Here is a 13,003-nt window from a genome sequence, read left to right as displayed (position 1 = left end):
AAGAAGGTACAGGAATCAACAATGAGATTATGATACCACTGTAGAAATGGTAAGGGTGCAAGGTAGTGGAAGGGAGGTGTTGTTGGATTAGGGTTGATCACCTCCCCACCTATAAGCCCCAAAATTAGGAGTGCATCGGGGGGGTGGACCATAGAATCATAGGATGGGTTATGGGATTGCCACATAGCAGAGAACGAGGGCAAGTACCTGCCAGAGGAGATCCACCATGGAGGAGAGAAAGTTCCTGTTGGGAGTCCCCTTGATAACAAGTTTATGTGGTGCTCCTGAACTTAATCATTCCTCTCACTAGCTGTTAAATGGCATGTGGTTAGGGAAGCCATCAAGTTTCCTAGTTTTACTATCTACGGTGCTCCAAACTTCATGGCATGTTGCATTTGGCATGATGACATAGACTTCTAAAAGGCTGGAACAACAGAACATCTACCAGAGAAAACATTAAACAATCATGTTTCCATTTGCAATGAAACTTATCATCAAGGAAAATTTTCATCAAAAATCAACTTCAACCCTCACCTTTAAAAAGGACAATAGAGATAGTTGATCCTGCTGCAATGTTTCTTTCGCTTGATCTCTTTTGTTGACATCTCCCTTGAGCTCCCGTAGTTGCTGAGCTATTTCCTGCAGTAATTTTAACTCCATGTTTTCCTTCCGCAAAGAATCTATGGCTTGCTTCATGAAAGTTCGTTCACCTTCGAGAGCCTGCAGCCGAACTTTGAGCTGTTGCACACCTTCTTCAGCCATACTTTTATGCACATCTTTTACATCCAGCAGATTTATTTCTACTGACAGCTTCTCATCTATTTCTGCTCCATAACCTTTGGGCTCACCAGAGAGTGGGGCATGTTTGCTGGCCATTGTTGCTATATGCTCAGTATGTTGTTCTTCAGCTTTCTGCAGAGCACGACCTAGCAAAACCTCTGGGTTTTCAAGCTGACTCCTGCTTTCCCCATGATTGTTCCCAGCACGTCCAGCATGATGCATTAAAGATGCATTGACCTCACAGTGAACCTCATAGACATCATGTACACCTTCCCCTGAATCCTCGCCCATCTCAGCAAATGAATCTTCTTGACTGACAGAGCCTTTGTGCACATGTGGTCTGTACTTTCTGGATGCTAATGCTTTTGTCTCTGCACTTGTCCCTTTGGTTGGCAGAGGTAAAGTTTCCTTATGGTAACTGTTTTCCCACTCCTCCACAAACATTTCGGAAGGAGTACAGTTTGGATCCTCCCCAACGTCCTTGCATTGCCACTGCCTTCTTTCGTACACAGCTTCCCCAGCAAAGTCAGCACTCGTGCTTGTTACTTTTTCTGATAGCAAATTGCATGTGACAGCTGCATCATTTTGTGAAGCCTCTGCATTCAAACTACACCTTTGATACTCAGATACTTGGGGCTTCCCGAGGTAATCAAATCGTTCCTCAAGTCGCTTTACACGAGCCAAAATAGACACACTTTCATTTTCTAGGTTTCTCTCTTTATCACTGGCTTTTTCTGATTCATAATCCTCAAAAGTTTGCTGCATATTAGTATCTGCCAACTCTGATGCCTCAGCTTGTTCAAATCTCTGCCTTTCCCAAAATCTGTCTTCGTCCAAATAACAGTTTCTCTTTAAAGGATTCTTTAACATCCCTTCTCCTGCATCGCAGACCCTTACTGGTGTATCCTCAACTTGTTTTCCATCATAGCAACCTCCTGCATCATCAAAACAGCTTTCTAGGTTCATTCTCACAGCATCAGCTACCAAACGTGTAGGCTGATGGCTACATATTGGAGCAGATAATTCTCGGTTCACAGATTGACACTCCCATTCTCCTTCAATTTGCTTCAAAGTATCTGTACCATTTTTGGCCGTTTGATTCTGCCAATGACCTCTGCCATATTTGGAACCCACTGGAGAAGACACTGAAGTTTGTTGTCTGCCTTCCAGAAACAGCAAACCACTCTCCCCACTTTCTTTCAAAAAGTTACTCTGACCTCCTCCTTGTTCCAGTCCCCCAGATTCTATACTCAGAAACATCTCTCTGTATCTGTCCATCTGATCCTGAAGAGCCAACAAAACATCCTCACTATTTAAGAGAGTCTCTTTAAGAAAAGCAATGGCTTCTTGATTATGGGCCTCTCGCTCTTCTGCCACACGCCTATACTGCCGTGCTTCCATCAAAACTGTTGCCTTTTCTTCCTGAAGGCGTGCAATCATAGCCATGGCTTCATTTGCAGCTATTGCAGATGCCTGTCTCTCTTCCTCCAGTTCAATATAGAGACTGTTAAGAGCTTCTCTCTCAGATATGAGTGCCTCTTTCAGCAGCTGAACCTCGCTCTGTGTAGGCCTATCCAGCTCTGGTTCTCCTGTGAGGGAAGCCTGAGATCTCTCTTTTAGGTTTTCCAAAATAACTCTTTTTTTTGGAAAAACGTTAGACTTGTAAGACATTTGGATATCTGGCTTAGGAAAGTGTGTATCACCCAATTTAAAGGATTCATTTTCTGTCAGCAAAAACGGCTCGTGAAGATGATTGAATTGTTTAGAACCACCTTCGTCAGGTTCTTGATCGACCTTTGGCACTTCCCGTGAACTGCAGGATGCCCTCTGGCAATGGCCTTTACTATTGGTACCTTGTGTCATTTTAGAAGAACAGCTGCCTTTGAAATCTTCCGTATTCCCAAAGGCAGTCCCTTGCAGCTCATCAGATGACACATCATTGTATTTCCTCTTCACAGACCGTTGCCAACATTTGACGCTGTTGTTTGGCGTAAAAGAGGAGGTTCGCGATAATAGTTGATCGTGATTGGAGCCTCTCGCGAAACCTCCCTCCATTGCCTACTTGAAAAACAGAACTGCTTCACAATTTGAAGAAATCATCTCGGATTCAGATGATCGTCACCGTAACACCAGCTTCGCCCGAGATTTCAGATCAAGTCGCAACGTGCAGCCTGTCTGTCGCCTACAGCCGGACAAATATGCAATGCCTGCCCTGTCTAAGCATTTTATGTTTTGCCTCGCATACTTGCACAAGATGAAGAAATGGAAGTTACAGCGATGTCAGGGGATGCCAAGACGACGTTTGCTGCAGAAATTGAAACAAACCGGTTTCACGATTGCAGGGCCAGCGCTGTCCCTTAAGGGTACAGAGCCAAAAAAAAAAAAAAAAGGGCAAATACAGGAAATTGCAGATGTCTTGATCAAAATTTATGCGCTAGGTTGCGTTTCAAGAAAATTACGCGCAAACGACGGGAAACGTGCGAGAAACAAGGGGAAAAAAACCTAAAGAGGAAGGACACAAAACGACGCGGGGTGGAAGAGGGGATGGTACCAAAGGATGCGGGAGGAAAAAGGCGGTGGGAAGTGTTGTAGGGGAGGGGATGAGGTCAAAAGGATGGAGAGCGCCATGGGAAGGGGTGCATCGATTAGCGAAATGGGGAGGGAAATGTCAAGTGAAGGAGATGTGGAGGGAGGCTAGAGCGCCATAGCCGAGGCCAGCGACAGAGCTACTGTTGAAAAGGTACCCCTGGCAAGCGAAGCAGACGACGAAGTCGATGAAGAAGAAGAAGAAGAAGAAGAAAATCATAAAAGAAGCTGCTGAAGAAGACGACGACGACGACGAAAAGGACTTTCTGGCCACCCTTTTAACCGTTCGCCCACACAAAAGTTAGTACACTGTACTACTACTCCGACACAGGCCCCGATCCCAAAACCAACACTTTTTTTAAAGCGCGCCGGGGCCTACCCTTTTTACGGCCTCCTAAAAAGTTCCCCCTACCTCCTCAAAAAACTTCACGCCGCCGTTAATTTTCCAAGTTTCACGGTTCGCCTCGAATTCGAGGTCTCTCGGCCATTTTGGAATTCCTTTTCCCCCACGGCCTTTCGCTAGGGTTTCTCATTTTGCTCCCCGAGAGAGAGAGAGAGAGAGAGACGCGCACGCACACACACACACACACACACACACAACAGTTTCCATATAAGCGCCGGTCCTCACCTAAAATGCCCACACAGCTCTCACCACTGCAGCATCACACGGAACATGCTGTCACGCCGATGCCACAGCCAAAAAAACAAGCTGAATGACCTTTGTCATTCATAAGGCCTGCCCAAAAGGAGTTGGAGCAAGGCTGCAGCTCTGGGCCGCATCACGATAATGTGGGCTTGGAGATTGAGAGCTTGAGAGAGAGAGAGAGAGAGGGAGAGAGAGGGAGAGGGAAGGAGAGAGAGAGAGAGAGAGAGAGAGTTTTTTACTTCGTAGCAACAATGCCAAGACGCACATAGTAGGCATATCCGAAGCAATCACGAGGATCTGAAGTGGGAGAAAATGGTGGAGCAATAAAAAGAAATACAAAAAATAAGCATTTTTGCTTTGGAAGTAGGCCTGCCTTTACAAAGGCATCCCATGACAAGCCAAAAAGGCACGCATCTGGAAGGAGTCGTGATGATTCAGAGGTTTCGGCACGTCAATGACAATGCTCCTCACGGCGGCGGCGGCGGGAACATGGCACACATTGGCAAGCATTAGCATATCTTGGCAAGTATGCCAACACATGAAGTGCCTCTTAGGTGATTTTGCGTGTTCACCTGCCTAAGCTGCCTATCTATGTTCGATTTCGTCAAAAGACCCCATTGATTTTTCAATGTAGGCCATGGGCAATTGTGCCCTCGAAGACAACCATGTGTGTGTCGGTTGGGGTGTGATTAGCAAGGGAAAAAATGGTCTAGGTGGTGGGAAATTTTGCAACAAGGCTAGGATAAATGGAGATAGTATGTGCACCCCTATCTCCTTCATATTTTCCACGATGACGACATTGTGCACTCATAGCCCCCTCCTTTTTTGAGGACGACAGTTTGGGGAAGGGCTCAACAACCTTGACCCATGCAACTTGGACCTAAGTAGTCATTCCCAACATTCCCACATGGACGAAAATGCAAAATCACATTAAAAACTAGGAAACATGAAGCCACTTTTTGGACTACTCTAAGAACTTACATAGATTTCAAGGGGAGGTTTCCAAGAAAATTTCTTGTATTTAGGAAATTCAAAGCTTAGCATTGGGTTATCTATGTGGGCTCCTCTTTTGGATTAAGGGCATCGGGTCTCTCCCTAGCTTAGTTCATATTGGTGAGTTGGACCTTGGTGTGGTGAATGAAAGTTTTGTGTTTTTCCCTTTGAGCTATTCAAGTGGGTGTGTGGCATAATAGAAATGTGCACTTAAGTGATGCCATTTGACCAAGTCTCATGAGATTTTTCTCGGCTTTTTTCAAGGTTGAAAATTTGATTTCTTTTTAAAGCTAGTCCTAAAGAAGGCTTGGTACACATACATGCCCATCCATGAAAGCCTACTTTGAAACTATAATATCAATTATCCACCCCTCATATTTCCCTAGGGTAGGACCTTTGATGGCAAGTGTGCCCAAAACATAAATCTAGGATACAAGCATTGGAGATCGACTAGGATCAATTATGGGGGGCAACTTTGTTTTACATTCAATCACAAGGCTTGTTAAGATATGCATTCATTCTCGTTACATGTGTCTTCACCGTTGATGGGAATCAACTTGATGGGGGTTCACCCAAGACCTCAAGCAGTGTTGATTGCTCACGCTTGATGGTTTATGTTCAAAAGCACACCCTCTTGTGTTTGGGATTAGACCTGTGAGGAACTGCATAAGGGCACAACATGTGATGGGGGGGCATGATGTGGGATAATCATCATTAGACTTTTGAGTAGGAGACATGTTGGGAGTGATGGATGGGGCAATAGGCACTCAGAAAGCTAATTTAGGAAGAGAGGAGATTTCACATGATACACGTCCTCCTTCCTTTAAAGTCATTCATGGAACTAATTATATTCATATATCTCCATAGCTAGATTTGAGGCTATTTTTAGATGTCTGAGGTTAGAGTATAGAAAAGGGTTGCATTGGAGTTTGGAAGGTTTTGTGGAGGTCTAGACCTTTGGACCTTGAAAGCAACCATCCATTCTCATAAAATCTTTTGCATTACTTTCACAAAATAGCCTTGCAAGTATGGTTTTCTCAATGACTCCAATGAAATTCATTCATAAGTATACGTGCTAAAGCGCCAAAATTTTAAGTAAATTTGTGAATTTCATTGCTGCATTTTGTACTTGTGTGAGCTATCAGGAGGTTACTAATTATATTCATGCAATTGTGGTCATTACTAAAGCAAGTGCCAACGTCCAAATGCAACAGAGCGTGGATCCCATCTTAATTGTTCATTGTGTGAGACTTCTCTTCAAAGAAGCTTCCATGCTCATATGACGATATTTCCACCAATACAAACCAGAGATAGGCACTAGTCTTGAATGATGGGGTCTATTACGAACCCAAGAAACAATGATGATGTACTTACAAATGTCAATTTCACATTTTTAAAATGGTGCTTTTTCTACCTACTTGAAGGCCTTTTTTCCTTACCCCATAAATAGCATGGTTCCCCATTATGTACAATAGTCAAGATCGTACTATTGGTATTTGGAAACACTTTTACAATTTTAATATGGAAACACTTTATCCTAATCTAATTTTCTTTAGATCCTCTTTACATTTCTTGACGTGTTACAAAATGTGCCCCAAGTCTCTAGTTTTATAGCAAGTTTTATCAATTGATAAATCACTTAACCTAAGGAGGGAATAATCCTTCGGGAGGGAGTGTTGAAGCATGTGGATTGAACTTTGGGAAGCAACCCTTTATCCAATCATGTTTGTATCTAGCCCATTTCCCTTCATTTGTAATCTAGTGCACATTTAGCCTGGCTTTTTTCATGCCCTCTCTCTCTCTCTCTCTCTCTCTCAACATGGGATTAAAGCTATGGTGCCATGAGATTCAAGTATCCCCTATTCTCTTTTCCATTTTGTTAAAGGTTGGATGGAGTTGAGCTTGTGACTTTGTTTTCTTGCATTCCATCGAGGCATTGTATATTCCCATGGTGTTTGCCTTCCAATGAGATATCATTGCCAATTTCATTAATTTGTTCATCTTGCAAAGTCCAACTTTGTATCTTCTCCTCCCATGCTCATTGTTGAGTAGGGAGTTATAAGCTAAGTTTGGCTCAAGATGTTTACCATATCAAATTATGGAACTCAAGTTATGATCATTTGTATCTTGTATGATTATTGAGTGTGATTTTTTACCTATCCATTTATTTATGTCTCCAAATTGAATTCCCCATCCATCATTACATCCGCATCTAGCTGTGATGCTAGTTCCATGTGCAATAGCCTAATTCAAGGGTATGGATGTAGGCTAATGCTCCGATTTGGACTCCAAGTGTGTGTCCTACTACAAAGCCACACGAACTATTCCATAGAGGTGTCCCCTCATTGCATAGAAGGAAGGTGCAACTACAATATTCAATGAGCTCCAGCAAATGCATTGCACCGCTTCCCATCCAACCCCTCTCAAATAGCCTTGCTGAATGTAGCATAGACTCGCGTGTCACCTCTTTGTTGGCAAAGGGAGTGCATACTATAGGGGATGTGTCACATGTGGCCAATGTCAAGAATAAGTTCCTATAGATAGTGTACATTCTTGGAATGGGAATGTTCATAGTTGTGATCATTCTTGACCAGGAGCTATTTTAGTTTCATAGGAGGAGGAGGAGGAGCTATAGCACAAGATGACATGGGGTTGCGTAAGTGTAGAGTTTGAAATTGAGCTTGGGCATTCAAAGAATTAAGCATACTTGTAAGGCAAAAAAGCTCCATGTGCGCAATGGGTATCGACACTTGCATGCATGGATGGGAGATTTACAATGATGTAAGTCCACAATCCTTTGATTTGATTTAAATGAGCATTGCATATTTCTTAGTACCCTTATCCAACATAGATCCTTATGCACATCCTCATGTTGACTTATCATTCAATGCATAAGTCAAATGCAAATGCTAAAGTTTGAAGCTTGCAAGAAGGTGAAGGTGTTGATGGCACTTAATGGGATCAACGTGTGAGTCGGTCATCACATCTCAAAAGTTAAGGTGAGAACTTTGAGTTTTCGTATTTGCTAATCTTGTGCTAGTGATGTCTAGGTCGACTCTTGGTCTAGCAATGCCTCACACTCTCAATCAGGAAATATTTTACAACCAAAATCTAGGCAAAGCTTCATTTAAATATCGAGTGCAATACCTTCCAAAGAATAGCGAATTCTAGAAGAGGGAATGAGATCCCATACATGTAATACAATGCCCCCATGGCAGTGCTAGTAACCTACTTTGGCCAGTAAGTGCTCCCTACAGGAGTTTCAATTGCAATTCCTTATTTTTATTGAAAGGGCATTTTCTTACTTCATTTTCACATTAGCCAATATGATTTTAAGTGAGTCATCCATGAGTACATGGAGTCCCAAGAGGTCAAGGCCCTCACCACTACCACAAGTTGCAATCAAAACAACATAGGCTAATGACATTTTTGGAAAGCAAAACTTAAATACATCATTCCATTAGGGATTTCTAAAATTTTCAAAAAATGTCACTAGGGCACCGTAGGATGATGATGGCTGTGATAGTGATGTGGGACTCTCCATCAACACAGGTCACCTCTGCCTCCCCTCAGGCTAGAGTACGGTACTATCTCAAATTTCTCCAATACTTTCTCATGGGAAAAGGCATAGCTGATGAGATCAACTTTCCACCATTGAAAATGACGAAGGAGCAGGACTTGTTGGCCCAGAAAGTGACAAAGAACTTCATCTCGAAAGTTGGAAATGGAAGAGAAGAACGAAGCTATCAAGGTGACCATGCATGATGAGGACAGAGGCCCTCTTATGCACATACAGCAAAGGTTGCTTCAAGAGGGTTCTTCGTGTTTCCCGCAAGACAAGGGCGAAGTCTCCTCATAGCATTGCCTATAGTGGCAACAAGAGGACATGCGCAAACACTAGAGGAGACAATAGATTGTTGCAAGGTAGAGGTGCAAGATTTTATGATATCTTCCAAGGAGGAATAGAGATAGCCAGCTACGCTAAACATGATAGAGGAATCACAGTTAAAATTGCAAGGCAAAATTTTTCCTCTCTCTGCTTATCTGATCACAAATCTGTGCTATTGTTTTGTGGTTTTGGTAATGGGTCTCCTAAATTAAAAAATTCAAGATCTTTGCGATTATGATTCTAATTCACCTAGAATTTTTTGCATCGACATTGTAATTTTGAGCTTTAATCATTTGTCCACTCCAAAATCCGATTGAATTACAAAAAGGAGAGAAATTTACACAAATCATTACAAAAAAATAATTCATTTGTTTTTGCATAAGTACTTGCATAACAAACATTATGCCCAAATGGCTCACAAAACTCTAGACTATTCAAACAATACGTATTTCGCTTGAAGGACTCTGAAATTACATATGCCTTGCAACCTTAGTTAATATGTATGCCATTCCTGCATGCAATTACAAGAGGTAGATACGCAAGGAAACGTGACACGGTAGAACTAGTGGATTCACTTTCATTTGGAGTAGGCTCCTTCCCTAGTCTACGTTGCTGCACGGGTGTGGCGCTATCAACACTGATAGGATTATACTCTATAGTACACATTTTCGCGACAAGAAGACCAACAGGCGCAGCAACAGAAACAAGAGAAATGTTCTCTTTATCCCAACAAATGAATCTGACTTGATTGCAAACTATCAACAAGCTTGTTTATTGGGCTCTCGCTACAAAGAATAGAATTTTTATCTCCCATGCCCTTCACATCTTTCATCAAGCCCATAGCAAATACCTTGAGCCACGATCGATTACTCCTTTCATATGCTTGTCAACGTTAGGCTGACTTACGTTGTCATCACCACAAAAGAAAATGCTGCTCACATCATGAGGTGAGATTGAAGAGGGCGAAACCATAGCCTTCCATAGGCACTTAGCTCTGCAATTGTCCATTCCTTTCCCTTGATAAGGAATAATCCAAGAGGTAGAAGAATAATAGCTTCCTGACTACAACATCTTCAAAAGGCATTTGCTCAATGTGGCTGTGTATCTACACCTCATCTTAAACTTCCAAAACAAAAAGGCATGATCAAAGACATTTGCGCTTGTGAGGCATACCCGGTTCTTCATTTTGTCGGTGCCATAACGGTCATAGAGCGTGATTCCAGCTTGCATATCCTTGTGTGTTACTACTTTCGATACACTTTCATAATGCAGCTGCCCAAGATCCTTCAGACAATACCCCAACATACCTTGATAGGTATGAAGATTCTTTTGCTTTAGACAATGACACATAATCACCCCACTGACCGGGCGCTCTCCATCCTAGCCCAAATATCTCTAAAGCATTCGGTTGACACTCTGTATGCTTCGTGCACTTATCTGTACCACCATTTGAAAATGCAAATGATAGAGGGCACTTCCAGAAAATTTTGTACCTTATGAAGCAGACGTTCCACTACATCTCCACCCCCTATTCCCACTGTTATGCTAAGCTCCAAAACTTTCGGGCCCTCACCCTTTGTCCCATTCTTTTGAGGCTCCCCCGCTTCTTCTGTCGGGAGATCTTCTCAAAATTTGCACCTCTTTCCTGTGTTCAACCATAAATTCATCACGATTTCATTAGTATCAACAAGCACATTACCAAAGACCTTAGAGCATCTCTACACCCATAGAGACCAAAGAATGGAGCTGCCCATGGTGTGTCAGATGTCAGATGCTCTGGTTGGTAGGTCTCCCAACAAAAGAAACATATAGTTAATGGTGAAAGGACCAAATAGTTTGTGCACATTGTCCCAGACCTCTCTCTCGAACGTGCAGTTTAGAAACATGTGGGGGATGTCTTCCTGAGCTCTATTACATCTTTGGCATAGTCCATCTCCCTGTCCAATTGTTAGTGCCTGTTTGGCAGTCCATACTCCTGCAAAACTCAAACGATGTCATAACCTTCTCAATATAGAATAAAACCAAAACGATTCTTACATACTCTTGTGTTCCACAGACGATCGTTCCAGCAATGTGTGTGTGTCCACACTCTATCCGCTGACATCCTAGTTATCACAACTCTCATCCACCATGGCACACAACTCTCTGCGAGCTCTGTCCATCCTTTTCGGCTTCATACTGTGCACCTTCACCTTCACATAGCGCGAAACCTCCAAACACCATATATCACCGACAGGCCCCCTATCAACCTATAAGGCATCGTGATGGGTCGTCACCTCGATGATGGCACAATGCTCAAATTGATGATGGCTCCAATTTACTGCTCCATCAATGAACAATCTAGATGTCATGCAAAACTGGCTTGCATTTCCTCACATGCCCCTATATTACACAGAGAGGCCATGCATGTGACATGTGGCTGCGTGCATGGTCTGCACTGCATGGCCATGTGTCATTTGCATGGCCCCCCTCCCCCAAAACAAGGGGCCTCCCCATCCACATAGCCTAATGCCATTTTTAACCGACAGGGCCCCCCTCTTGGGACAAGGGGTTCCTTCTAGTTTAAAGAAGACCTAGTCTATTTCGACTCAAGATTGTACAGACTCAAATTTTATCCATCTGGAAGAGTTGCCTTGCAAAAAATATTTCAGTCTCAGAAGCTTGGGAAAGGTCTATGACACATAGAGAATACTAAAATCAATAAGGAAAAACAGAGCCAAAATTAGGGCTAGGACAATCGATTCCATCCAACAATCAATAGTTTGTCTTGAAGAGAAGGCTAAATAGGGCTTAGATAGGGTGACCAACTCTTGAAGCAATAGTTTGTAGATGATACCAACCTCACCAAGGAACACAGCTCAGAATATTCAAGGTGTAATGGACTGTCTAGATACTTTTTGCTCTACTTTTGGCTCATTTATCAACTATGCTATTACCAGATACTCAACTCTATCAAGAGTAAATCAAACTCTGGTTGATGATGACAAGGGATGCCATAGATATATAAAAAGTACAGTCTTCAAATCGTTGGGGATACCCTTGGGATTTGATATTACCATGAAATCAAGATGGTAATGGTTCCCAGAAAGATTTTCAAAAAATCTAGGCAGATGGAGGGAGCTTACGTGTTGAGCCACTTTTTTAGTATAGTGACCAATTGAAACCATCCTAGAAGCTCCTGTGCTTCCACCCTTGTTCATTGCATATTCATCAATGCAAAAGACATCTTGGAATTAACAAGTACGTCAAAATCTCAAACCTTGATTTATGATTATATTTCTAAAGAAAATAGGCATAGAAAAACTAGAATGTTTGAACCCATATGATCATTCAAAAAATCTAAAGCATGTGATGAATTTTCAGCCCAAAAAAGACCTTAGAAGTAGGAAATCACATCGTACGACCAAGGCCTACTTTTTGCACATGTCAGATTTACTACTTCCAAGGCCTTTTTTTGGTTAAAATTTTACAACATACCCTAAATGATCACATGGGGCTCAAAGTATTCTAGATTTATTGGATTTTGCTATGCTAAACCCTAAACCCTATTTTGATTTCTTACTCGTTGAAGATAGAACATGGATTTTTAATGAAATTTTTAATCAATTGTACACGAAAACCCTAAACTTTGATACCTTCTATATATGCTGGGAGAACATTCTGGTGGAAAACAAGAAGAACATATTCAAATACAAAAATTTAGGGCTTGGATTTCTAACCAAAGGAGAACAATTTTATTTGGCTTTTACTTGAATCCAGGTGTTCCTTCAGCATTTTTAAAGCATGTGGTGTTTTTTCGGCCCAAAAAAGGCCCTAGAAGCAGGAAATCCAACATCATGTGACTAAGGGCCTACTTGATGCAAAAAGGAGGCCCTAGCTGCATGATGGCAGATTCCTTGCTTCTAGAGCCTTTTTTGGGCTAAAACTTCACTACATGCTTAAAAATTTTTGAAGGAGGACTTGGGCTTAGAATATGTGTTGGGTTTTGCTATATGGAATGCTAAACCTAGTTTTAACTCCCTAGCAATAGAAGATAGGAAAGGGATTTTCAATGTTAATGCCACAAAGTCTCTTTTCCCCTATAATAAATGAGGATTTGTTGAGTGTCG

At 42.2% G+C, this 13,003-nt stretch overlaps 1 protein-coding gene across 2 annotated transcripts in view; it reads right to left on the bottom strand.

The window, feature by feature from the left end:
* The window catches only part of LOC147892819 (uncharacterized), a 28,892-nt gene extending 25,344 nt beyond the window's left edge, over positions 1–3,548 (bottom strand). Inside the window, exons 1-2 of one of the 2 annotated variants that reach the window (XM_087387238.1) lie at positions 3,332–3,548; positions 535–3,085 (exon numbers count right to left, since the gene is read on the bottom strand). In XM_087387238.1, the coding sequence (XP_087243364.1) occupies positions 535–2,835 (2,301 nt within the window). In that variant the 5' untranslated portion in view covers positions 2,836–3,085; positions 3,332–3,548. The remainder of the gene's footprint in view (positions 1–534; positions 3,086–3,331) is intronic. The other variant, XM_087387239.1, reaches the window with a different exon arrangement.
* Between the last annotated feature and the right edge of the window lie 9,455 nt (positions 3,549–13,003).

This window comes from Dipteris shenzhenensis, chromosome 16, assembly GCF_047967505.1.
Source record: "Dipteris shenzhenensis isolate YYH24624 ecotype China chromosome 16, Dip_SZ_1.0, whole genome shotgun sequence".
Classification (NCBI taxonomy): domain Eukaryota; kingdom Viridiplantae; phylum Streptophyta; class Polypodiopsida; order Gleicheniales; family Dipteridaceae; genus Dipteris; species Dipteris shenzhenensis.
The sequence above is the reverse complement of the archived record's forward strand: the minus strand, read 5'-3'. Positions and strand labels throughout refer to the sequence as shown.